General features: G+C 40.0%; 1 protein-coding gene across 3 annotated transcripts in view; it reads left to right on the top strand.

Annotated features, from left to right (window-relative positions):
* Positions 1 to 27,423, top strand: part of MACROD2 (mono-ADP ribosylhydrolase 2) — an 888,004-nt gene that overhangs the window by 5,610 nt on the left and 854,971 nt on the right. For all 3 annotated transcript variants that reach the window (XM_075147699.1, XM_075147698.1, XM_075147696.1), the window contains exon 3: positions 19,067 to 19,174. In XM_075147699.1, the coding sequence (XP_075003800.1) occupies positions 19,067 to 19,174 (108 nt within the window). The remainder of the gene's footprint in view (positions 1 to 19,066; positions 19,175 to 27,423) is intronic.

The raw sequence follows: 27,423 nt of genomic DNA, 5'->3' as shown, positions 1-27,423 counted from the left end.
TCACAGTTAGGATCACCAGTAGAGTTGTCTAAATACTTGTAGTGAAGGCTGACCAAAAATGAGAATCTGAGTCACTTACATAGAGAATTCTGTATGTAATTCTGTCACAGTGCCTCGTTCTTCGTCTAGTTCTCTTTAATCCCCGCAAGTGTGTGGAAGAAGAGGGACTTTCCTGAGCTGTTTTCCTCTTCCTTTTTTCTTTCTATGTCTTGTTATCCTACTTGGCTGAAGCTTGTGGGTTTTTTGGAGGGGGATCTAATTATGAGACCTAAAGTGTTTCCTGCTTCTGCAGGTATATGACTAGTTTTCTGACACTTCTGTTAGCATTAAGAGCAGATACTGGCCTGTGTGAACGGATGTGTAGAGTAACCTTGTGGCTGCAGGTGAACATGGTCTTTATGATAATACTGCAGGTGAGATGAGGCCTGGAACTAATCAGCTGCTTTTAATAAAATGGGAAAGCTGTAATACTTTTTGAGTACAATCGGCAGGAGCTGACAGATTTGCAGATGCCTTTGTCATAAACAACTAATGCTATCATCTACTCCTGAAAGCATCTTTAATGACTTTGGAAGTGAAACTATGTCAGAGGTTGCTGAGCTCTTCAATGCTGGTGAGTAGTTGTGTTACAACAGTACCCATAGACCTCTTTCTCCCACTGGAATAGGTCTTTTGTATCTTACAACAGAAAGAAGCCTGTCCATCTAGAAAACAAAGGCTGCATAAAAATAAAAAAGATTACCTGACTTCTCCTCCAAAGTTCATTTCAGGGGCCTGTAGTACATGGGCATATGCAGTATAGCATGTGGTTTAACTGGGAGACTCTTTATCTGTTCTAGCCTAAACTATGTTTTTATTCTAACTACTCTCAGATTCTGTATAACGTGCGAAAATTCACAGATCTTGTATTACTTGGGCTGCTGAACGTGACAAGGTGTGGATTTACGTTGTGATTGCTGTTACACTTCACATAAGCAAAATGTCAGTGTCTAGTATGTGGGTATTGAATCACGACAGTGGTGAATTTATTTTCTTGTAGCCGCTCTTGCATTCTTTCTGTTAGTACCCAGTACACTGCAAAAAATGCTGGAAGGCAAAAGTTGTGCTGAAACACTTCTTCTCTGCGACTTGAAGCTTTTGTTATACTGTACGCTCGGGAGAAAATATCCATAGTCACTTGTTTTCTTTGATGTATTTGTTGTAAATAAGCCATGTGGAATAGTGAACTTCTAGAAGGTTAGGCTGCTGAAATGCTTCCACATTTCAACTGATCAGTGCAGTTAAAAGAAATATGTATATTAATGTGACTTGCTGCATCTGTTTCAAACTTGATTTCCCTCAAATGTTGACCCCACTCTGAAGATATCAACAGTGTGCAAGAACTGTCTTTCTGAGCTGAAATACCGAAAAAATAGAATTTAAGTCGTCTTGCTGATGAGAACTTCTGCTCCGTATACTGGGACATATGGAGGGCAACTGATACAACCTAAACAAGACTCTGGAGAGAGCACGTGAAGCCCCAGGTGTGATGAAATCGGGGATGACTTGACAATGCCATGCCCAAGTTCTGATATTTTCTTCAGGTGAAAGGCTACTCCTTGGGGTGACAAACTAAAGAGGTCTGAAGGGGCGGAAATAATCATCTGTACGCTTGACAAGCTAAGACAGCAACTGATGGGGAATGTGGAAAAAGTTCTTTACCATTTACTTCCAACACTGTATACAGTGAAAAAATGACAGATTGATTAGTAAAGTGTGGAGTGGCTGTTCAGGAAGAGTGATGAGGAGAAATCAAGAAAGGAACCAAGAACAAATAAAGTGAAACAGGTGCAATCAATCAGCTGCTGAAGTAAGAAGCTGTAGGAGAAGGGGAGATGATCTGGGCTGGCAGTAGTCCCTGTAGATATTCAACTGGAAATTAAGGGTATTCAATACTACACAAATTTTTGTACTGACTCGTAGGAAAAATTGCTTGAACAATGCAAGAGCTTTATGGTACTCATTTTTAAATGTGAATGACTCGCTGAGGGTGTTAGGAGCTTCCAGTTAGGCACACTTTTGTTATACGGAAGCTTAACAGAAGATTATTGAAAAATTTCTGTCCGGAACTGCTGAAACTGAAATGACCTAAAAGGTTCATGTTGGGAAGGAACTAACCTGACCGCCGTGATACTTCTGCAAGTTTGGAGAACATACCTTAGTTAGTGGAGGAAAGTGTTTCTTCTCCGCGCCTCCTCCTCCACCCTTTGGTATGAAGTTGTGTTCAGAACTAAACTGAAGAAAACAGTAAAGCTTGGAATAAGTTAACGTGAAGGTAAATTTTTGTCAAGGCTGGAAGTCTTTATAACAGAGGGATGTGTAATAATGTAAAGGTTTCTGAGGAGTGAAGTTAGGGAATTCTGAAGTGCAGCTGACAAGGGCTTTGTCTTTTTTTTTTTAATAGCAGCAAAGGTGTTTGAAAACATTTGGAAGTTGAAAGCAGCTGTGTGTAGTTTTTCTTTGTTTTGTTCTTCTGTGACTAAACTAAAAATCTATGATTTTTGCAGGTGTCCTTATATGGACATGACTAGCCATAAGAAATGAAGTTGGCGTGTGTTTTGGCATGGAATTTGGTCAATATTTCTGATACTTTTTGATTTTTTTGAGGGGGGGGTGCGATGTGGAATGCAGGGACTAAGCCCGGTGCCCGCTGCTCTGAACTGCAGAAAGCAAGCTGTCGGGGGCACGTGCATTTCCAGAAGGACTACGCTGTCGACACCCCTGGGTTTTGGCATACAACTTGCCAGGCGACACAAGCGGACCTCGGAGATCAAGTGTCATAACATTGCTCATTTTCCTTTCACTGCTGTTATTGACAGGGAAAGTGGTCTTCTTTAACGTCGGAGGGGATGGTAGGAAGGGAAAAAAATTCTTGTTCTTGAAGTAGTTCTGTAAACATAAAAACTTTCTTTGTTTTAACCGCATTTATTAAGGAAATGAGGAACTGTCCACTTTGGAAATGAAGAATAATCCTGTCATACAGGGCTGGATAGTACCTATATACTGTAATCCATCGTTCCTCCCACTTCTTATCCTTCAAATGTATTAAAGGAAGACATGTCTCATCTGTTCTGTTATGTACTTTGAAGTAGCATTCCCTTCTGACAATGTGCTAATCATGGGCTTGTTTTCTGAGGCTCTGGAATTTGTATACCTTTATTTCAATGCTATTTATTATATACCACTAGTATATACCACTAGTATATAATAGGCACTCATCCTGTGCAGCAATGGTAACTTATGTTTTGTGATGCTTGGTGAATAAAATGCCACCATGCAGACGAATAACTAGAGTGTTTTTCGAAGTTAGATATGTGTATTAGCTTTTGCTTGGGTATACGGTTATTCCCGAAGATGTCTTTACTCTTTAGAGGGGAATGTGAGAAATGACTTCAGAAAACATTTCTTGAAGCTTTTCGAAAAATCAGGGTCTTGGGAATTCTGTTGTCATTGAGTTTTGTGTGTCACTGGTAGAAAAATGTTTTGTTGCATTCATGGGATAATTTGGAAAATGGAATAAATTATTTAGTTTGACTCAAGGCGCTGACAGTCCTGCTGACTCTCACAGCCTCTGGGATTCATTGGTATAGCAGTGGTGCCAAGAAAGCAGCAAATTCAGGTGACGGTTTAAAGACCTTTGCTAATGGTAAGAACTACTTTTGATTGGATGAAGTTAAAAAGGAAGGACACAGTAGCTGGTGAGTTTTTGTTTAAGATTAAATGGCATGAAAGATCTGCAGTCTTTTTTTTTTTTTTTAAGCAAGTCTTGAAGCATGTTTAGATGTTTTGGCAGCCTCTGGATTTTGTTAATCTGCTGTATTTTTAGAAAATGATATGGTGCAAACTGTATTCAAATTAATCTACTTTAACACTGAGGGGTTTATGTATAATAGTAAGGTTTGGATTTAATAAAAGCGTCTTTGTACTAGGAATCTGTAGCTTTCTAAATATTCACAGTGAGTTGACACAAGATTATAGAGACAGAGCATCTAGATGAGCCACTCAAAGTGCTTCATGCTGAAAAGAAAATGTGTGGTAATACTGAGCACCGTTAGCAAGCATTTCTTGAGATGGTTAACTAACGACAGGTAATGCTGGGTTCTTCAGAGCATCTCCATGTGGCCCTGTTTGATGTGAATATCTGTCCTGTGAGAACTGGGAATCAAGGTGATGATCATCAAACAGCCTTTGGAAAATAATGCCAGGACTAAGCTGCAGTGAAATTCAGCCAGACATCTACAAGTGAGAAATAGCATCTCTCTAAACCACTCATTATTTTCAGTGGAATTTAGGTTCTACTAGAACACTGTCAAAAGTGGCCCAACATCAACGAGTTCTGTCTGAAATAGCTATGTGAAACCAGTATGTTTGAAGACCATTCCCCCACCAAAAAAACAAGTCCATTGGCTTGCATTATCTTCTTTTCTTACAGTGACTTTAACAAGTGTCTTTAGAACAGATTTCTAGCTGAGCGACGAGGATGAAAGTGAATCGAGACATCTTAGCTCAGTGTGATGCTTGCTGTCTGTCAGTCAATGAAAATGGTGCTTTTGCTACTGAAACTCTTTGTTTGCTTAAGTTCACAAGTATAGCAATTTTTCAGCTGAGTTCACATAGAAAACCATAATAACTTGTGTGCCGCAGTTCAGGATCTCCTGCTGTTAGCTGTGGCCTTGAATGTGAGTTCCAGCTTCGCTTAAACTCAGTGCTGTATTTAGTTTTGTCCTTACTTTTCATATGTTGGCATGCCACTCTGTTACTCATGCTGAACGTTTTATCACAAGGTCTCTTGAAGACTAACGCGTTTAAGATTAGAAAGCTGTGTCATTTAGATGCATGTGGAGATCACTGCTTATTAATTGCTCTGTGTAATAGCTGGGGGAGCTCCGCTAAAAGACTGGCATCTGTGGCTTCTATGAATTGTGTGAAGATCATGGTAATAAAGTATTTTGAATACTTAAGAAATGACGTGCTTTTCGTGGAAGTAGCTATAACTCTGTTTGCTTGTTTCTGTGGTCTGTCCATGTTATGCATATATTAAGGAAGTAGCAAAGGAATTGGAGTGGCAACCACAGCAAACTATGTTTGCAGCTCATTAGTCTGTTCTAAAGGTGTCCAGGAGTCTGCGTGCCCATGGCGTAACGTGGAGTAACTTTAAGACTGAGGCTCAAAGGCTGCTGGAGCAACAGGGAGTAACTGGAGCCCTGTGTGCTCTGCTTCTCCCAGGCTCTTGGCAGCCCTTTGGGGATCTGTCCTGAGCAGATGCAAAGCTGCAGAGTGGTACAAATCTGACCATGTGAGCTCCTGACCCCGCGCGCCTTTCTGTCTTCCTAAACACATACCTCAGCTACTCTTTTCCAAAGGTAGCCTTGCATAGCACAGAGATGGGGAAAAACTCTTCAGGTGCAAGCTTACTTGAATGTAAACTGAGAAATAACCTGGGGGGGCAGGGCAGGTTGGTTTGGTTTGAGAGGCAAGTGTTCCTATCTAGTTAGTGACATCCCTGATGTAAATGAATAAAGCAGTGTGTTTAGTATGGTGGGGGGAAAAAACCTACAGTAAACAAAAAGAACCAATATGTATTCAATTGACCTTGTAATTCCCTGGTGAGCTGCATGCATATAATCTTTCTAGAATGGATTAGCTGTCAAAGAGATGACGCTTGTGTTACAGTTTTCTTTAAAGTATTTTGGGGAAAAAAAGAAAAATCTTGCTTTGAGCAAGTGTGAGATGATTATTAAAAAGCAAAAAATTGGCTCTGTTTATATAAATTAAGAACACATAATCCAGTGTGCTTAATCCTCTCTCTAAGAAAGTAAATCACTTGTCTTTGATGTAATTAAGACGATGACTTCTTTTTAAGATGCTGTTCCATGATTTTTTTTTTTAACAAGTTAACTTCCACACAGTATTAAGCTTATACAGGTCCTTGGTAGAGTTATCATTTTGTGGCCCTTCTGCATGTAGCTGAGAAAACCCTCTTATCTCCAGTGGCAGCCAGCTCCTCGAGGGGCAAGAAATAACCGTAGGAAAGGATGCTGCTCTCAACAATAAATTAGCATCCTTAATGAAGCTCTGCAAGCTCTCAACGTGTTTTAGAGAGTAATAGTAGGTGGAGATGCAAAGGGAAGTTAAGCACGTCTTTGCCAGAAAGAATATTTCTAATGTTTAAGTGCTGGTGACATGAGTCTTGACAAGATTAATAACTCCCAAGCTTCTGTCCCATGCAGTATGAAAAACAATCCTTTTTTTTGTAGCTACTGAAGATCACTGTGCACTGAAGTTTTGTACAGGGGTCCCGAAGGAAGTACTAACCAGAGTTAGAAAGTCCAGATGATGCAGTGTGTGGTCAGCTGGTAGGCTCGTTCAGAGTGTGAGGAAGGATGGCTTTAGCAGCGGTGATGCTGTGTCTAAGTCGGTATGTGCTGGTCCTCAGAAATTGCTGAGAAAGTGTAGGGTTTCTCAAGTTCCAGCCTGGAGTTTTTCAGTGGCTGACTTGTCTCACATTTAAGGCTACTGAGGGAAAGAAGTAGTATAGTAACTTTTTGAGTGATAGAGTTTAATATATGCAGGGGAAAAGTAATAGGTTATACATCTTGGTTTCCAGTAATTTGTGTTTATGTATATGTCTGTCTCTACTCCTTTGATTATTATTCCTCCCCCCCCCCCTTTTTGTGTATAAAGGATGAGCTCCTTTTGAGCAGGGGGGATTCCAAGATCAAATCCCCAAATTAATTTCTTGCACTACAAAGACAGTTTCAGTAAGTCATCTAGTTTCGCTCAGTATGGTAGCTTGGCTAAAGCCATAATCTATAATTTATGATGGATTGTGGCATATGTTCTCACAGTCTTTTGCAGACAGATGTGAGCCGATGTGCCAGCCTGACTAGAAGCCACGTGTCTATGATTAGGCTGAGGCCAAGATCAAGCTGTTAAATTGTACCTTTGTCATGGCTTACTAGTGTAGACCTGATGCCATGTCGACTGGCTACATGACTGTGGGATATCTTCAAGTGTAGGTGGAAAAAGCTGATGTCCTCCTGCAGAAGATCGGAAGCCTCTTTTGATAAGACAGTAAGAGACTGGTATGGCTTGTCTTAATTCACTGTAGCTTGGGTGTGACAGACATTTATGAAGGTGCTGAACTATTCAATTAGGATTTGCTGCCTGGGGCTAATAACAATTAGTGATCATGCATGGTAGGCCTGTCAACTGCTGCTCTCTGGATGTGGGAGGCTTGCATCAAGTCTGAAAGTTAACCACCACATAAGGACACTGGTTTAACTCCCTTGAAAGGTAGGGGCATCACTGATGCAGTTTAAGCTCATTGAGCTCTCTATTTAGATCGTATTAACCAGCTTTCATGCATAGCTGCGTTTGCTTCATGCACAATTAAACACTTGATTACACATGTGCTAAAAACCCAATCATTGGAAACCAGATAAGCTTGGTTTCCCTTTTTCGGTTCACTAGAGCTGAACTGCTTACTACGTAGAAATGTCTCTAACAAACCAACTAATGGCCAAATAAGTTGTTGTAGTACTTCCTGTATGAAGTGATATGTGGCTCCTTGAGAGGGCATCTAGCTGATGTACCGTTGGAAAATCCAGTTGACACGGAATTCCTCAGCCCTGTGGGAAGTGCTGCATACAGACGTGTTTGTTACGATACACAGAAAATGCTCTTCTGTGCTGGAGTGAAGGCTTAACAATTCAGTTTAAATGTAAACTTTTATTTTGCACAGCTTTAAAAACCATTGAAATTACAATTTTGTGTGGCTCCATTTCACTAAGGAATATTTCTTATTTAAATGGGGGAGAGGGGGAAGCGTAATGTTTGTGCACAGAAAAGATACTGAGACTTGTAGTTGCTGCTTGTTGTCTTGGCTTGTTTGCAGAAGTGTGTGCCAGAAGGGCCTTTATCAAAGTTTCCAGGTGTTTTTTTTGTGGACAGGATGCTATAGAAGGCACATCTTGCCAAATTAAACCTCTCAGCCTTGCGCTGGTATAGCCAATACATTTATTTCTGAAAGTGGAAGTATGCTCTCCATGCACCTTTGCACTAGTAGCATCTCTAGGAGTTCATGATCAAACGCTGAGTTAGAAGAGACTGCTTTATAGTCTACCAAGAGGATCCTGTTCAAAAGACTTAGTCCATCTATAATGCAGGTATGAAGAAAGTGTAGAATTGATTGCACATCTGTCTTGCTTTAAAACATTTACCTGCCTTATCCTGCCCTTTGCTTTTTCACAGAGGCTTGTTTATGCAAATATGGGCCTTTTTAATTGTCTCCTTGGTACTGATGGTTAGTCTGTAAAGGTGTTGTAAGTTACTAGTTTTTCATTTGCTGCACAAACATGATTTGTAGTTGAAGTTCAGCCTGCATTGGTTTTATTCCTGTATACTTAATCTCATCCTTTCTGTATGAATAAGGTACTCTTTTAAAAAGACACTGCTCTCATACAAACATATTGTGTGTTGCAGTGCTATCCTTTTGTGGGAACACTTAATGAATCTACATCAACTGAAAGCAAACCCCAGACTTTACGTAACTGTCACTGAGGGTATGGATCAGTTATATTTAAAGGAAAAGTAGAGTTCCATTGGTGTGTTGTTTTTTTTTTAACCCTTTCTGCATTGCTATCAGAGTTCTTACGCGAGAAGGTTAGTAAGTGTATTGCAAATAACTAAATCCACACAGAATAGGCGGTGCACACCAACATATGCCTATACTGACTTAAGGGCTTTGAGGTTTGGTGTGTCTTATTTTCCAGGTAGACGGGCAGAAGAAGATAGAGCTAAATCTTTCTTCTAACTGCTAGTGAATTTGTAACTGTGAGTTTGTATTACTTTCTATTTTTCAAGTCCTTAAAGTAAGCAAGTATGACTCGCAACACTAATGGGTCTTGGTAGAGTCCTCTTCAAATATTGCAGATTTTTTTCTGTACCTTGCTGTTTGGGTTGAAGCCCTACTGTTTCTTAGGGTGGCAAATTACATGTGGTATCTCAGGGAGTAGGGGAGGGGAAATGCTGCAAGGTAAGCGCTATCCGCCAAGCCTAATGTCTTAATGCGGAAAACGTATCTTTTGTACTTGCATAAAAACTTACCTACCTGTTCTCTGGTACTAGAAAGCTAAAGTTCCTGCTCCCATCTGGTAAGCGGTTATAAGTCGCTGTATCTCATGCAGAGAGGTTCTTGAATGACAATGCTGTGAAGTATTTACTGACAGTTTTGTAGAAGTTTCATAGTTTGCTGGTAGTAACTTTTTATTTCCAGGCTCCACAGTAAGTACTACGAAAGGCTGTGATGCTCAACTAGAGAAGCTGTTGCTTAGCAATGGTGTAGGGAATTCAAAAAGCAGAGAATGTGGAGTAAAAAAATGTCTGACTGCTTAGTAAGCTAATGAATGAAAGCTAATAAATTTGTGGTTTCCCACTATAAACTTATTTTAATTCTGCTTGATGCTGTATGTGCTGTGCACACCTATTAAAAATGGGTTTTCGCTTCTTGGTAAATAAAATAGATGCTGCTGAAGACGTAACACCTGGTTGCTCGTGAAAAGGCATTCTTTTTCCAGCCGGTTTTTAAAGCTAAGTGAAGGAATATTGTGTTACTGGTAGTGTGAGTCTTGGATGAAGGCTCATAGTTATCCCAGGAGGTCCTGGATTGATTTGAACATACCGGGAATAGATGTATGAATGCTGTGATATTACCAAGACACAACTCTAGCAGTGAAGGCGATCTGCTTTGTCTTTGAAGGACATCACCTGTAGTCTTTTAGCTTTACAGAAAAGTAGCGACGTATTTCTGTGAGGCAATGAAGAGTCATCTAAAAGAGTGTAGTATTTTTTCCCCCTCAATTTTTGAACTTCCATTGTTAATTAAAAGCTGTCTGTAGTAGAGGGAGGTTATAAAGTAGGAATTGAGACAGAGATGATGCAGTGTAGTTCTTGCCTCCATGTGACCTTGGTTGACCATTTAATGTACTTCAGTACAACGCACATTGCTGCTCTGGAAGAAGGATCTGTGTATTGAAATTCTTGCTTTCCCTCAGATTGAGGTATTGATAATCGGGCTTGGGCAAGAACTTAGTAAATACGCTGTACAACAGCATTTTTATTCCAGTGTGTAGTCGCAAAGCGTTGAATTCCTCTGAAGGCTCACATTAAAAAAACCCACCAAACAAGACAGTGATTGAGTAAGTTTCTTTAAATACACAAAGCACAGCTCCTTCTGGGTCACAGCTAAGCCAGCAGCCGTTCCGATGGACCCTAAATCATGAAATCTCAAGCCAGCAGAAGTAAGCATAGCAATCATAACAGCTGGATGCTGACCCTCCAAGTAAACACCCTAGGGCCTCAGCCTACTTACGTCGTGTCTTTGCTGTCACTGTGCATGCCACCAAAGTGAGAAGACTGATTTATGAATTGACAATTGCGTGTCCCTGCAGACTAGGTTGCATCGCAAATAAGAATCGAGAATGTATTCCTTTTCTTGTTCTCCTTGTTTGTTATTATTGCTTTCTCAAACTTCGGTCTTGGGTGCTTTTGCACTCCATACCACGTTTTACCTTGTTTTGCAAAAACGTCAGAAAAAGGGCAAGCTTCTCCATTCTGTCTTACTTCTGCTCCCAGACTTAAAGGGTTTTTTTTGCCTCTCAATTTTGTTTTTGGGGGACGTACAGAGTTGTGTGGGATAGACTGAGGAAAAGGTTGGAACATAACACTATAAGGACTATGCAAGACCCTTGTAACACAAGAATAACTGCATTTTGCATGAGCGTTGTGTGGGTTGTTAGGGCTGACTGGCTATTTTTTTATCAATTCTCATGGTACACTGCTCTTTCTCTCTTTAATGTGTAACAGGGTCTCTTCAATGGCTCCAATTCAATCGTGGCTGAGAAGTAGAGGGTCATATTTACAACCCTGTTCGTGCGCTGCTTGTAGCCATACCACTACATTTAACTTGGACCAAGTGAGTTAGTTGTGGGTTTTTTGCAGTAGCTTTAGAGGGGTGTCTTATAGCACCGTTGAACTCAGTTACGGTGTGGTTTGTTGGATGTGGGCTCCTCAGTTAACCAGTGGACGTCGAGTGATGCTCACATCCTTAGATGGGGATATTTCATATCTCCTGAAAACCCTTCAATGGGAGATACCATGACCTCCTGACCTGGAAGATGGGGCAGAGTGCAACCTCAGCAAATCTGTGAGCAGTACAAAACCGGGAAGTGTAGTTGATGCACCAGATGAACCACAAAAATGATTAAGGGACTGGAGCATCTCTCCTGCAAGGAGAGGCTGGGAGAGCTGGGGTTTAGCCTGAAGAAAAGATGCCCCAGATGGGATCTGATCAATAATCATAAACATATGATGGGAGGGTGTGAAGAAGATAGCTCCAGACTACTCTTAGCAATACACAGTGACAGGACAAGAGGCCATGGGTACAAGTTGAAAGACTAAATTCTTTCTGAGCGTAAGAAAACACATACTGTGAGAGTGGCTGAACACTGGAACAGGTTGCTCAGAGAGGTTGTGGAGTCTCCGTCTTTGGAGATACTCAAAATCCAACTGGGGCTGGGCCCTGGGCAATTTGCTGTGGGTGATCCTGCTTTGAGCAGCGAGGTTGGACTTGACGATCTCTAGAGATCCCACCCAGCCTCATTTCTTCTGTGATTCGTGGTATCTGTATGCCTCGTAAGCTTCGACTTGGCTATAGTCCTCGCCTAATCCAATTATGCCACTTCGTAATTAGTTGAAACAGAGCATATTGGCAGAGTGTGCAGCCAGGGAGAAGGTGTTGGTGTTCATCATCAAGTGCCTTTGACTTGCGTGATGTGCTGCATTTTTGGCTAGGTAGAAAGTGATTTGTCTGCAACAGATGTTTCTTCCTTGTGCTCAGGTTCTGATCTCGTTTAAGTCCAAGAAGTGATAGAGCAAATCTGTACTACAAATCTGAAGTGCTAGAGTGCATCTGTGAATGCTTTCCCTGTGGTGATGAAACATATGGAAATAATGCTTATCTTGATTTAGATAAGCAATTGCCTTTCCTGTAGAATCATCCACGGTTAGTAGGAGTAGAAGCAGGCACGTAATGTAACAGATCTTACAATCTGTCTTTTCTAATGCTCTGTAAGCCTGTGCAGAAACAAATGGAATGGAAGGCTGCGTTAAATGTGAGATTAGTAATTGCTAATAGTTTGTCATTTTTAATCTGTACAAGACACTTGTAAAAACAAAGCATTAAAAAAAAAAAAAAAGCACCGAAGGGAAGAGTGCACAGAGTATGTAGCAGAATGGTTGCTGTACCTTTCCCTGTGGTCAGATGCCCTTCAAAAGCTCGCTCAACTCCCTTGTTTTTTCCGCAGCCCAAGAAATATGGAACAGTGTCCCAGTCCAGCCTTCGCTGAGGATTGTCCTAGGAGTGTAAGGGCTGGCTCCTGTCTGGGGTTGATGTTGGAACTCTTGTCGCTTGCTCAGGTTCTCTTCCCAGCGCTGTTTTCAGATCATGTTATAGACTGCTGTAAGAGAAGCCATCCTTGTGGGGATACATGTTTCTACTAGTAGCTGTTGTAGCAGGGATGAGATAGTGGGCAGACTTATTACTTATTTTAAACTTGGAATTAATTTACTTCCTTCAGCTGTGAATTCTAAAGGTGACTATAAATGATTAAACTCTCCCATTTTCAGCTTTGTTTCTTGCAATTCAGTTTGTTGCTTCTGTTTTTATGAACGAGAGGAAAAAAACATTAAGTTGTCTGACCTGTTAAACAAAATGTCATTTTAATACTGCAAGCCTGTGAGCCTAGCTGCTGTAAATCCTTTTCACTTGTTCTTTGATTTCTTCTCTTACCTGCTTCTGCTCGTGGAATGCCAAGAGCCATTTTCTTTGCCATAGATATCGCTTCATACTAGGGGGTTTTAATAACTGTTTTTACTACGTTGGGTGTGCTCTACTCTTTCGTTATCAAATAATTTTAAAATAAAAATATGTTTTTACCAGAAGCTCTTTCAGCTATAGGTTTTTCTCCTCCCTTTGGTTGCAAGCTCTTTGGTATTGCTGTAGGGATTTCTGCAATTGGATGTCTGAGACCTGTTTCAAAAATTAAGATACTTTAAAGTGTACGAGACTTCAAAATCCTGGATATTTTAGCAGTGACTGAGTTTCAGAGTTGATTTTACAATGACGTTAGGTTTGTGCCGTCCTTTTCCGTCGCACCAGCCGAGCATATTCATGCCCTTTATGGGGGCTCCCTCTAGTGAGCTGTTCTGAAAGTCCTTTTTCCTCTTAGTTTTGAAGAACTTAATGCATTTTCTTTCCAAGCGCAGTTTTTGTTCACTAAACCTAGTAAGTTTTTCTGCGTATGTGTAAGATGTAAGGGTCCTTTTTGCTTTGATGCGAGCTAGAAGGAGTTTTAAGTAAAGCTGAGGGATAGGACTGCCTATTTGCTCTACTTGGCGTTACGACCTCAGCTGATGAACTTCATACTTCAAGAAGGATGAGGCTAGAAAGAGCTCAGAGGTGCTGGGAGCATGGATAAAGGCTCAAAGGGTGTGACCTAGGAGAAGAAGCTAAAGGAAGTTGGGTTGTGTAGACAGAGGGATGGAAGATGGAGTGGATCTGGAGGGAAAAACGGTGGTGGGACAAAAATTTTCAGCTGTTTATGATGAAGATTTTCAACTCTAATGTATTTCTGAGGCTGGGGTGGGGAGAGGAGAGGATGACCTAGAGCGTTTGTGGTGTCTCCACTGTTGTTGTGTGTCTTTAAAAGCAACCTAAACTAAACAGATTTTGGGAAGGAAGTGACAGGTTCGACTCTATCCTTTGTGCGTGTGGGTCCACAGTTGATTTAGTGACCATTGACTTTGCTTTCTGATAGGAAGCTTGTTCGCAATACTAAAGTTTAAAAAAAAAAAGCTTCTATTTTTGCTTTTTCTGTATTTGATATTTTTCAGTATATTGCTACATTTCCCTAGCAGATGTTGTTTCTTGACTTACTTATTTTTTTCCTGTCAAAATCACCCCAGAGAAGGGATGGATAAGATCTGAATTAGGGTTAGTTAGGCAGAGGAGGAAAGTTTGAGAATTATTTAGGTCAGAAAACTGGCAGAGAGGCTGAGCTGGCACTTGTGGAAAAAATTCAAAACTTGGTCTTATTTACTGCTTTTCTGTTGGGTGTTTCTGTAGGGTTCTGTTAGGTCCTCACCTGCTTGTGAATATGCAGATTTTTGGTGTGTGTGGGGGGTTGCTTTACACCTCAGTGTCTCGCTTTGCAAATTTAACTTAATTTCTTTCAAATGAATAGACTTGAACTGACTGTAGTTATGCCTACAGTCATTTTACGATAAAGTTTCTATTATGCTGAGTGGAATTTAGAAAGGCATTTCAAAAGTTTGTGAATATTCTATTTACCCTCCTCCTTAATAGTTTTTTTTTATGTGCCAGTCAATTCTTTGTATTCATCTGAACCTGAAAGCTCTAAATGTTTGTGAAATCTACCTGTATGGGAGATCATTGGTTTGCTGATGCTTTTAGCAGCCCAAGGTCTTGAATTAATTAGGGCCCTTTTATTCCAGAGGCAGGGCTGGCATTAACTGGTCCTGGGAAGTCATCAGGGATGAAGACTCTGGGACTGCACTGTCTCAGAAATCAGATAGCCAGACTTTACATGCACATACCTTGTAAAATTCACATTAAACAAAACAAAAAAAAGAGTTTCTTTGCTTTTGACAGGCACACATAATTACAATGAAAAACCTGAAATGTTAATATGCTCAAACGACAGTTTGAGTCCATTCATAATCCTACTGTTCACACAACATACATAACGGTTTGCACAAATTTTGAGATCAAGGAAGAAAAATGAATAACAAAATGCACTGTGCAAGAGTTGGGGGGGAATCAAGGTGGCCAAACTAATGCTGATTATCATTGCTTTGTGAGAGGTCATTTGGGGTTTCTTTTTTTTTTTTTTTTAGGAGTGTCTCCTAGTAAAAGCCTCTATTTTTACTTTTTCAATGGACATGGACATGGGGTAGAGGTGGGGGCAGAGTCGTATTCCAGAGGGGAAGGAAAGCCCCAGAAATGGTCTCCTTGGGGGTATACAAGCATAAAACCCCCCAAAAAGCAGAAGCTATTGCTCATACTTGAGACTGCCACAGTCCTATTTCAACAGCTATTTTAGCATTTTGCTAACAATGGCTTGATTAAAATCAGTGATCTGAAGGCATCCAGGCTTCCTACACAGATGCTCACTACGTGTTGTCTTTTGCTGGTGAGCCAGGAGAGCTGTGGCGAGGAGGAGATGGGAGCAGTTCTTCCAGCAGGGAGGGAGCCTTTCTTCCTAGGCGGTCTTTGCTGCCCAGCTGGATGATCTTAAACATCTTCTAGTGCCTCTTAAATTTTACTGTAGCTATGCTGGGATTCCTGTGCAGGTACTTTAGAAAATTCAGTCTGTTACTCTGCGTGCTTCTTTGTCTTGAAAACTTCTCATATTCGCAGCCACAGACCAAACAAAATATTTTCTTGTCTTGGAATCTGTGATGTCCCCATCTAAAACTGAGGTGGACTTTGTCATAGCCGTGATGTAGTGTGGGTTTAGTTGGTGGGGTTTTTTGGGGTGTGGGGTTTTTTGGGGTGTTGGTTTTTTCTTTTTTCTTTTTTTTTTCTTTTTTGGACTAGAATATATCTGAATTTTTCTAGCTTTCCAGCTGTTCTGCCTTTAAGGTGCATTCTGGACAACCAATGTGGACACACTCGAAAGTTTGATTTGCTTGGCAAGCAGGCTTTCTTATCTCTAAAAACTTATGCCTTTGAGTCTAGGGACTCAACTCCTGTTTTGTATCTTGTATTGAAGACTAGGTTACATAGCAACCACTTCAGAGGATTTATTTCTTGAGGATGTATGTAAAGCTGTTTCACTGAGAGCAAGAAATACTCCTACTACACTACAAGTGCAAGATACATCTGTCACTGCTAGGATTTTTATTAATGCACTAGTATGTACACATGGTGTGCGTCCTCTGCGAAGTAAGCAATGCCCTGGAATTGCTGGTTTGTCCTTGCTGAGTTACGGTACCATGAATTACAGGATAATACCTATAGCATTTGAGTTTCTTGGGCATGTTTGAGGACTTACCATACTTATTCACATATCTGAGATTCATCATTGCCTTGGGAAGAGACTTGGAAGTAAATGAGTGCAGGTTTTTTTAATCTGAGAAGTGGACAAAAATGTGTGTGGTGAAGGAAGAGATGGGAGAGAAAGGTGGGAGGCGAGTTATTTGTAACGGCCAGGAATGACTTCGCTGTCCCTGCCAAGATGACTAAATTGATTACAGGAGAAGAAAATATCCCAAATCAGATATCAGTTTTGACTTTGTTAGGAAATGTTGTCTGCTAGCCCCAGAGATGTAACAGATGGCAAAAGAAAAACAGTTGTATCTCCTACAACTATTTGTATGATATTGGGATTACTTTTGTAATCAGCAGCAGAGTAGACTCGTTGAGTGTCTTTGCGAACAAGACTTGGCTCTCCACGACTTCCGTCCGTGTTGAACATCCTTCTGTAACAACCGGAACGAAATAAAGTAAGTGCAAGCTCAAATCCTGTGTTAAATCAGACCTTTATTGAAAGAAATGAGGGTAATCTATGAAAGATGTACAAGGCACATATGTTTTTACTTGCTGAACTGTATTAAAGACAGCGGTCATCAGGGCTCTTCCAAGAACTGTGGGGCAGGCAAGTAAGGGACTTGCCGAAGAGGACGTGGTAGATCATATAGGAGTGGTGTTTGGTGGTTTTTTTTTCCTCATGAGGCAGTGAATTTACTAATACTTTTCTTTGGGGAAGGAGTCTCAGGAAAACCACGCTTAAATATATTCAGTACTTGCAAAGAATGAGAACTAGAGGCAAATTTGTGAAGGCTGTGGAGGGTAGAAAATCGGGAGGCGGTGCCAGGGTGCACAACATTGTGTTGTGTGGCACCCTACGGAAAGAGTTAGATGACCTTGCTGGTGAATTGACTGAGGGACATCTCTGCTTTCCCTCTGACTCAGAAATTAGTGATAATGAGAATTAGCTTTTTTATTGTGTGGTATCTGTTGTCTTGATGGCTCTTTCTGGTGGATTGTTTAAGATTTGTTTTTGTATCGTATTGGCACAAATACTGTAGTATCCAAACTGTACTTTCTAATTAAATTTAAATGGTGTTAGTTTGGAGAATTCGACGCATTTCGATTTGATGTTAACTAGTGTTGCAGTAACTCGGGCAGAAGGTGGAGGGGGGAGGATGACGGTGTGCGTTTTAAATTTGGCAGAGCTCCAGTACGATGCTCACAGGGGAGGGATGGGGAAAACAACTGTCCTACTTGCTGGCAGAATGCAGTTAATGTGAAAGCAGATAATAAATCAGACTCTGTAAACCGGTCACAGAGGCTGATTTTTATTCTAATACAACTCAACAGCTAACTGCAGTGGTTATTTTCTGTAGAAAAATGGATGAACAGTATAACTTTTAGGTTAGAGTGATACAAGTCTTACTATGATAACAAAAACTTGATACCTTTCCACAGAAACACTCTTTGCTTTGGTTAAGACGCCGAGGATGATCTGGTGGCAATGGAATAGTCGCTTTAAGAGCCAAATACAAAAATTAAACTCCTGAATACACACACTTGAATACAAGACTACCTTTATGCTAATGTTGCTAGTGGCAACATACCTTTTGCTGGAGGTGGCATGGATTTTGCACTAGGCATGTGATAGCTGATCTAAAGTAGAATGGAGTGAGACTAGTTATTTTGGAGTGGTTGAAATAAACGATGATTTTCGATACTAGTTATTTTTGCTGAAGTTAGAAGAGCACGATCTAAAATAAATGCAACTTTATGATTTCTGCTTATGGTTGCTTGTAATGCTAACAAATTCGAGCATTGGTGGAAATGGATTAAAATGAAGGTTGATGTAAAAACTAAAGGGCCAGATTTATTTTGGACTGCTTCTACCTTCTCACTAAATCTTCCCGTGAGGTTTTTTTTACTTACAAATAAATTTCACTTGTTCTGAAGATTGGGAACTGTTTCCCACTTAAATGGTCCCTTTAGGAATTCAGTTCTATTTCTGGCCAATACATGAACTCAAGCCTCTTGAGACACTTGGCTTGTGTCGGAAAGAATTAATTTTAAAAAATAATAATAAAAATCAATTAAGCAATCTTTCCTTCTCTCCTTAGTTCTTTGCTAACGATGTGGATGTCTACAGTGCAAGACTAGGTTAAGCTTTTGGCCAATACATGTTTGTAGAAGTGTTTGAGGTAACTGAACTGTTATATAGATTGAGTATTATGCAAATAAAGTGAATTGGTGCTGCTAAAATTAGTTTTCCAGAATAAGGGACCTATTACAATGTTGTTGAGTAACAAATTTTTTGAAAGCTAATGTATGTTGTGTCTTCACCCCGCCTTCTAGTTGAGCAATTTAAGGTGGCAAAGCTCCAAGTTTTAAATTTGCTGGTGTTTTCATTCAGGTTTTTCTTCTCCCTACTACCTGCTGCCAGGGCTAGGTCTGAATTTTGGGGCTGTTGGCAAAGGGTGTGCTTGTGTGTAGTTGTATGCATTCGGAATAATTCTGGTTTGGATTAATTAGTGCTTCAGTAGGAGGATTATCTTAACTAATACTTCATTTTTTTTGTAATTTGCACCCTTGTGGTTGCCAAAGAAAATTATTTGATGGATCTAGCTCCAAAAAATATCTGTGTTTATACAGTTTTTTTAATCAAATGGTATGCGGGCAAGAAATCAGTGCTTCGTAGTAGCTTGTATTTGAAAACAAATAAAAAGCAAATAATATGATTTTAGGGAAATGCTGGTATCTTTGTGGGTTACCGGCGCCCTCTTGAGGCGAAACTGAAAGATGCTGCAGACTGGCAGCAATGGTGTAACTAGAACTGCTGATACCTGCTCTGGAGTTGTAAATAGTGATCTTGGATCCACGTTTGTAATCTGATTTTTCTGCTTTCTTGGTTTGTAGGTGAAAATGCTAAAGAAGATCTGCAAGGGAAGAAAAGTCTGAGTGAGAAAGTTTCTCTCTATAGAGGTGACATTACACTGCTTGAGGTTGATGCCATCGTTAATGCTGGTAGGTGGTTAAATGTTTTACATTGTTATCTCTTGAAAATCCTTTATAGCGCCACGTTACAAGTTTGAACTTCGAAAAGTTGCGTAAAATTGGTATGTTCTGTGGACGTCTGCTGGAAACTACCTGTTTTTTCCCAAGTTCTCTGTACTGCATCTGTTCATCCTCTGTGCCTTTACTGTGACAAGGATTATTGTGAAACTTTAATAGCATGGTCACCAAGAAAAAAATAATGATCTTATATCTGTCTTTTGACTTAACTTGAGTAGTTGAGACTTCACACTTGATACGGTACAAGGCTGAATTTTGATACTAAGCAACTGCAGTACATTCCAGTCTGTTTTTATAAATCAAGCTGTTTGTGAGCTAGGTAATGTGAAAACCTTAAAAATAAGTTGATAGGAAAACTGAATTTCTGTTTCATGTGGCTTGAACATTTGCTTTCTTGTAGGGAGATTATATCTTTCACATTTTTGATTGTGACCTACAGAGTTCTAAAGAGAATCATAGAATAATTTGGATTGGAAGGAACCTGTAAAGGTTATCTAGCCCAACCCCCCTGCCATGGGCAGGGACGTCTTCAACTAGATCAGGTTGCTCAGAGCCCCGTCCAACCTGACCTTGAATGTTGCCAGGGATGGGTTTAGTTTTAGTACCTCTTCTTGCTTAGTGACCATGTCTCCATGTATGCAGCTGAGGTGAAGAACAGCACATAGCATCCTCTTGTGACAAAAGAGGAGGGGAGGAAATGTCTACGCAATTAATTTCTTTGTGCGTTGGGTTATAATAAACTAATTTGGCTGGTTGGGGAAAGACTATGCGAACGTTTTCCCCTACGCACACACTCCAGCCAAATCTTGCCTGCACTCCCCACCCTGAAAAGAATATGGTTTGTGTGTCGTGAGGCTAGAAATTCTATTCCCCCTAGTATTTAGTTGGCAGTGTCCTTAATTGTTAGTAGTATTGATTCATTTTCAAGAACTAATTTTTGGTATTATTCATTTATTGGAAGAAAACATACTGCAGTATCTTCTCTGTGATGGAATAAAGTGCAGAGATTCCCAAGGTTGTACTGGCCAAACCTGATGTTTTGGCTTACCACACTGAAAAGCTGAGTGGAGGTACTGGCTCAGGTCTGTAAAGAGTACAGAAATGTTTGCTAACACAGTGTGGCAGTTAGTAAACAGACTCTTTTGGATTTTTTGATGTTGTTTCTCTCTGCTTAACTCGCCACTTTACAGTGGAGACATGCTACTGGTTTTTATGGAGTACAGCTAGAATCCTTAGTTATCTCAAAATGCATTTTTTCACTCCAACAAGTAATGGGGATGGTATTTCCATGCAAAAGTTTTTAATTAAAATCTTCTAGTTTACTGATGCACAAAAGCCTTTCCAAATTACAGACAAACAATATGGTAGCATCCATGTAGTACACAATCCTCTCCTCGCTGTGTTGGCAAAGCCTCTGAAGCTTTAATCTTTAAATTCCCCCGCCCCCAATTCTTTTAAGATGACATTTCCAGTAGTGCTCTCACTGACTTCCTTACTTTATTACTCTACAGTAAGTCAATATTAGCATACTTCTCTCGATTTATATGTAGATTCTCTTTGTTCATAGGTCTCCCTTGAATTACAGGCTGGAACTGGTTGCAGATTAGCTTCAGAATGGGAATACTTTCCTTTTCTTGATTTAAAGGTTTTTTCTCCCTTGCTCTTGAAATGTCCAAAACCCTAAATCCCAGGCTGCCGACGAAATTATCTACCTGTAAACTTGCCTGCCATCCTGGTAAGGAATGCATTTATCTGAGTAGAAACAAAAAATAGAGCCCAGTTAAAATCAACACATATTCATATGTTATTTTGAGAAAAAGGATTAAAGACCACTGAAAACTATACTGTAAAACTGAGGTTGAAAGACCTGAAGAGGGACGTGAGACTCTTCAAGTATCTAGAAGGCTATTGGCAAAATGAAAGAAGTTGTTTCTACTGATGTTTTCTGTAAGTAAGTTAAAGAGAAGTTGGATTTAGGCTTAATGAGAGATTCAGATTAGCTGTTGGCAGGGATACTCCACGGTATCAGGCTGATATGTAGCAGCAGTCCTAGGTCAGGACACTGGTACGGATCGTTTTTGGAGATTCTTCTAGCCTTTTCTTCTGTAATCTTTTATAGTTCCTAAAGTGCATAATATATTAACTATTATGAATTGTTAAAATGCTTAGATTAAAATACTAACCTATAGTTACCTTAAAAAATCAAATATTCTCTATATGTCAATGCAGTAATTAAATTTTAAGTGTAAGCCTTTGATTTGTTCATGGTTTCAGTGTTACTTTTTTTTTTCTTTCGAAGTTAAACCTTTTAAACTGATTGTGGAGGATGTTTTGGTTCAAGATCTATATTATTTATACAAAAAATCCAGTTGTTGCACTGAGATTTTTTTTTTTAAAAATCAAACAAAAACGTCTCAGTGAAATTGTAGTGTCTTTTGGATGATATCTAAAAGCATGTTTCTGCACTCTGTGATGCTTTTGCAAATAACTCCATTGTTTTTCCTTTTGCAATTAGAATTATCCAAGCCTCAAAGAGATAAAGCAAAAAGTAGTCACGTCCTGTTTCTCCTTTGGAAAGCTCAATCTTGCAGACGTTCTTATGGCGTAACTAACGCAATCCCCACAGTACCAGCTTCTGTCTGTAAGTTGCATAAAATGCAGCCCGCTGAACACGGAATAGGGGACAGACTTTTTAGTGGTAAATCTGTGCAAGTTCTTTTCATACTTGAAACCTTTTGGCTACCCCGAATATTAATGACTGACACCCTCCCAAACCCAGGGCATGCAGCTGTGAAGAGACCCCCTTGAGATTTTCTCTCTGAATTTAGGAATTCCATTAACTACCTCCTGTAATAAATAGTTTAACATACAGCAAGTCATATACAAATGAAAGCAACGGGAAGATGCTTACAGTTTGAATTTTAATTTACATTGACTTACGCAAACAACAAAATATGCCTTCAGTAAAGGGAATAGTATGGCAAATTCTGGGGCTGTGGAAGGGTGCCAGGTGGTTCAAATTGTCTCCAGATTTGGATACAAACACATTAGCAAAAAAATTTGTATTTTCTAATACCTGCCTGTGAGGGGTAAATGAGACACAAATGGATTTAAATGGATTTACTTGACGAAACAAGGATGTGAGAATATGTGCAGTACTTGCCTACAGCGCTGGCTTAATACTGTGGTGCCCTCCTTTGGGTATCCAGATAACAGCGTGACTCTTTGGAGTACGGCCAGGTTTATTTCTGAGCTATACTATGCAAACACTTCTGTTAAATTTAGTAGCTTACCTTATGCTCTGAATTCTGTTTCCCCTTTGACTTTCTCGCATATAAATGAGACAGTTAAAGTGGTAACTGAATTCTTTTGTTAGGCTAACAAAGGTGTTAGTGGTGATCTTATGTAGCTAAATACCAAGATGTCACTGACAGCAGCACTGCTACAAAAGGATCCCCTCTTCTCCTAGACTTCAACAGACAAACTGAATGTTACTTTCCAAAAATGTTCTACAAATATTTTATGCTAAAAGAGGACAACTAGGGAAGCAATGGAAGTAAAAGTTTGTGTCTTTGCTCATTGTCAAAACAACCGTATCAAACCAGCCACTTTGAAATAATTTGTGATCGGCGTGGGGATCTACTTTCTGGCTTCTGAAGAGAGCGAGAGTTAACCTGAGATGCAGTGTGACGGAGAAGGCAGCTGAAAAAGGGAGCTGATATACCATTTTGCTAAAATTGATGATGGTTATCTACCCTGTAAATGTGTTATCCTTCCAGAATGGTTCCCTAAAACTTCCTTGCTACTGATTGCATTGCACACAGGTATTAGTTTAACTTGATGTTTTGCCTGAGGTGTCCTGTTATGCTAATTTCCTTCCTCCTTTTTTTTTTTTTTTTTTAAGGATTCGGGTAAGATTTGTACAAAAACATTATTTTTACTCCAATATCCTTTTCTGCTGTTTCGGTAGTAAGCCTTAAGAATGCGAACAGGCTCTCCCTGAGGCATGTACTTACTGTGTAAATCCATGATAACTGCCCTTTTTAACAAATTAAATATTCCTGGATGTCGCTTCACCCTGATGCCGAAAGTGCTTCAAGCACCTGGAAGCCAGATACCCACAATTAGCTGAATTGCAAATAACCTGTGGGAACTGAGCTCAGGGGTGTGTGTGTGTGTGTGATTAGGGGAGGTAGAGGGGGTTTAGTCCCTCTGCCTCTTTCCTCTCAGCTCTTTTAACACATGTTTTGTTTGTACTGCAGGCATCTCCTGGTAGAAAGCATTTCTGTAGACCAAATGGGCTATGCGAGGAAAAAAGTTTCAGATAATATTAGAACACTAAAGCCACAAAATGTGTGATACCACCCCTACCGTCTTGCCAGCTCCCACTACCTTAATGTTTTTGAGCTGCTTTCTCCAAGGTATGATACGGATTTAGGGAGCAAGTCTTTCCCCTGGCGGTTAATTTAGCTGCAGTCCAAAATAAGTGGTGTATGTCCTGAGTTGTGACTTACAGGGAAAAAAAAGTTTCCCTCTGAGTCTGCTTGCCTGCTGCCTCTGCTTATTTAAAGTCTGGATGGTCTGACATGATGGTCTCCTGGCTTAGGTGGGTCTGATGGTGGTAGGTCCTGACTGAAGTTTCCAGGGCCTATTGGAAAAACAAAAAGGATTGGTCCACCAGTCATGGAGCTTATTCTGCTCACTTTTAGGCGTCTTCAAGTATGTTGTTTTTATAGAGCAGCCAAACCCAAAGCCAGAAACAGGCAGTAAAAGCCTCAGTAAGGTTTGAGAAATAAATTGTGCAATATTCGTAGTATCAGCTAAGCAGTAAATACTGAATTTCCTCTGCATTTTTAATAACTATAGGGAAAAATATGTTGCTATTTATATCATACGCAGAAACTTTTAAATCTGAAGTGGATAAAGGAGTTGCATTTTTCAAGGTGGGTGTGATGTGTATGTCTATGTACTTGATACACCTTAAGCAGCAGTTCATCACTATAGACCTCAGGTATTCATTCACTTCTTGCCTGTCAATAAATCTTGCTGTCCCAGTTCTAAGATAAGAAGGCATGTACTTATGTGCTTGTGAGTGAGTTTTTACTAGGAGCAAGATTGAGGGGAAACAATTATGCGGGGGGAAAAAAGGATTATCCTTATTTTTATTTGACTGGGGGGAAGAGGATGACTTGCAGAACACTAGAAGAAATGTTACTTCTTCTTAGCTTTGAAAAATACTCTTGGGTATGTGTACAAAAGTATGGTACTGAGAACAGAAACCTTTAATCTACAGGAAAAAGGAAGGTGATCAGTTCTATTCAAGCAAATATTTCTGGTAATAAGTCTATAGTGTTACTTCTAAATTAGCAATTAGACGGTTGCTACAGTTCTAGCAACTAGGTGGCTCCCTTTAAACTGTACTTGAGTGCTGGAATCATCTCTAATCTTCCCAAATTTGGGGAGAGACTATCACTTTTTAAAGGGAGTATTTTTTCCATATGGGAAAACAAATGGGAAGTAAAACCTTACACTGATAAATAGTGAAAAGAGTTAGTGAAGAAAATAAGTAAAAAAACTTTTTATGTCCTTTTTTTCCTAACCTCCGATGCTGGAACTTAGTTACTGAACTTGATACTGCTCAGGAAGAGGTTTCCTCTACAGGAAACCGTCTGCATATCTGCAGTGAGTCACTTCAGCTGGGGATGCTGGTTTGGCAGACACGCTGCACGGGTTTCTTAGTTTCCTTGGCATATTCTGCAGGGCCAGCTGAGTGAAGGTATGCAGAGGGGAGGATCTCTTAGTTGCTTTAAGAGGTGAGGGTGTTTTACAGGGAGTGAATTACATCTGAGTCTTTTTAACAAATTTGTAAGAGTTTGAAACGCTTGTCCTGCCGTACCTTCCTGTCCTGGTACTGGAAATGTGTGGAACCGAAAAATGTTTCGAATATGCCATGTTTGCTTTGCTTGTTGCAGGACTGTTTTTTGACTGGAGCCTCTGCATGACTTGACTTAGAGGATGGAATAGCCGTTTTACTATTAAGTCTCTACTTTCCCTAATGAAATATGCCTTTCCTCCCTCAGGCTTCTTTCTTCACAACCGTGTTTAAGTATTTTAGCGTAACAGCAATATCTTTCTCTGGTTTTCTTTACTGGAGATAGCAGCAGATTTTCTTCTGGACTCTTCTTTTCCTGGCCTTGACCTTGAAGTATAATCCGATTGTTTAATTTTGAGGCATCCCATTTTTCTCAAGTCCTAAATTACACATCAAGGTAGAAGTACTATGTATTGAAGCTGGGAACTGAATATATTATCAGTGAATTATGCTTAAACGAGTGTGTAAGTATAGATAGTGGCTGAACTATGCCTTTCCACATAAACAGCTTGTTAATGCGCAATCAGTCACTGCAGTTGCCTTGAACTTGGTGCTTAATGAACAGGTGGGGAAAAAGGATGGATTCTAATCTGGAACAGATCTGACATCAGGCAATTTCACTGATTGCTAATCCATTTCATTTGGCAACTTAATTTATCACACAAAATTTCCATCTTGTAGCTTCTGAAGTAGAAATTACTTCAGAAGTGGCCTGTCTGAATATTACGAAGGTATTTGAGTCAGTCGCTGGGCTTGAACTAGTATTGTGTGTATACTTACTCTCCCCCTTTTTATTTTACAGTGACCAGTAGTTCTTACTCTGGAGCTTATTTGAAATTATTCTTCAGTTTTTCATTCACTATAAAAATAGGTCCCTTAACTCAAATGTTCCTGCTACTGAAAGTGGAATCAACAAAACGTAAAATCTGCCCTTAAGTTGCTTATAGGATTTTTGCATGGGATGTTTGCATTTATTAACGTTGATTTAGTGGGTTTTTTGTTGTGTGTGGTTTTTTTTTTCCAAACTGAGCTAAACACAAATGGTTGCTTATGCTGGGAGCTTCTTAGTGAGTCTGATGTCTAGTAGCATGTTTTGTAAGCATGTTTTAAATGTTTTTTCTCCAGTGTACAGATAGGGAAACTGAAAACTTCTATTAAAATCTCCTTGCATGGAGTCATCTGGCATCTGCCTATGTAACTTAGACTGTTGTAATTTCCTCCAGGAATAGAACCAATAGTGCTAACAAATTGTTGTTAATTTGGTTTTCATCTTTAGTGTGAGCAGATTGTGATGTTAACCAAAGGTTTCTCAAGTTAATTTACAGTTGATGCAATTACACTTGTGTGTAAAGCCCCAGACTAATTTATATATAGTCCCCACTTATTAATCAGAAAAGTCAATGTTAATAGCTGAGGGAATCGGTCATTCTCAATCATGACATCTGTGAGTGAGTTTATTACTGCTTTCTGTGGAAAATACTTAAAGCGTGGCTGGTGAGTAGTAGACGTGTTAAACTTGCCCGCTGCTTGTGATCTCATCTGATTTCAGTGTAGTTCTTCCCTTTAGTGTAATACGCATTTGGATGAAAACTAAAAATCTGTGTAAAGTGGCAGTGATCAAGAGAATGAAACCAAAGAAAAGTACAGCTAGAGGTGCAGTTTAATTTAGGTGCATTACTTTAGCTGCTGTCTCAGTCAAACACCATTTGCTCTAAGAATGTGGCAAGGGCTTAAGATTGAGGAGACAAGCTCAGAATTGTACTGCAGCAAGGATGGTCACAATATACTTTGAAAAAATCACAGGTATAATTAGTATAACTCAAAAAAAAGAACAAAAAAAGGAAGGATTGGCAGTGCTGCAGGCACATGGCAGGAATGAATTTTTCTCCTTGTTCTGGGGTGCTTTGGGCGGAGGAAATTAATTATGGTGAAATGTTTTCAGTATGCCAATATATCCCACCAGCGTGCTTACAGCTGTGTCGCTTAGCTAACGGAGGTGGCTTCTGGGTGGGTCTGTGCCTCAGATACGGGCCTGGGCATTATCCTGCCGAATCAGGTGTTGTGCCTGCGAGCTGAGAGTCTCAGGTGACGGAATGAAGACCTAAACCTTTCATGCCTACAAGGAAAGCTTTGCTGATCAGCCTGCCATGTGGGCAGATACTGCAAACAGATAGGCACTTCATGTTAACCAGCAGTGGGATGTGAGGGTTCACTGATGTATGAGAAGCCATAAAAAAAAAAAGGCAGTAGAGAGGAAAACATACTTTCCCCTGGAAGAATGCACTCAGAAGGCTCCTTAAACTAACAGGTTTGTGGACTGAGGCACCAG

The sequence above is a fragment of the Calonectris borealis genome, chromosome 3 (genome assembly GCF_964195595.1).
Source record: "Calonectris borealis chromosome 3, bCalBor7.hap1.2, whole genome shotgun sequence".
NCBI lineage: Eukaryota > Metazoa > Chordata > Aves > Procellariiformes > Procellariidae > Calonectris > Calonectris borealis.
The sequence above is the reverse complement of the archived record's forward strand: the minus strand, read 5'-3'. Positions and strand labels throughout refer to the sequence as shown.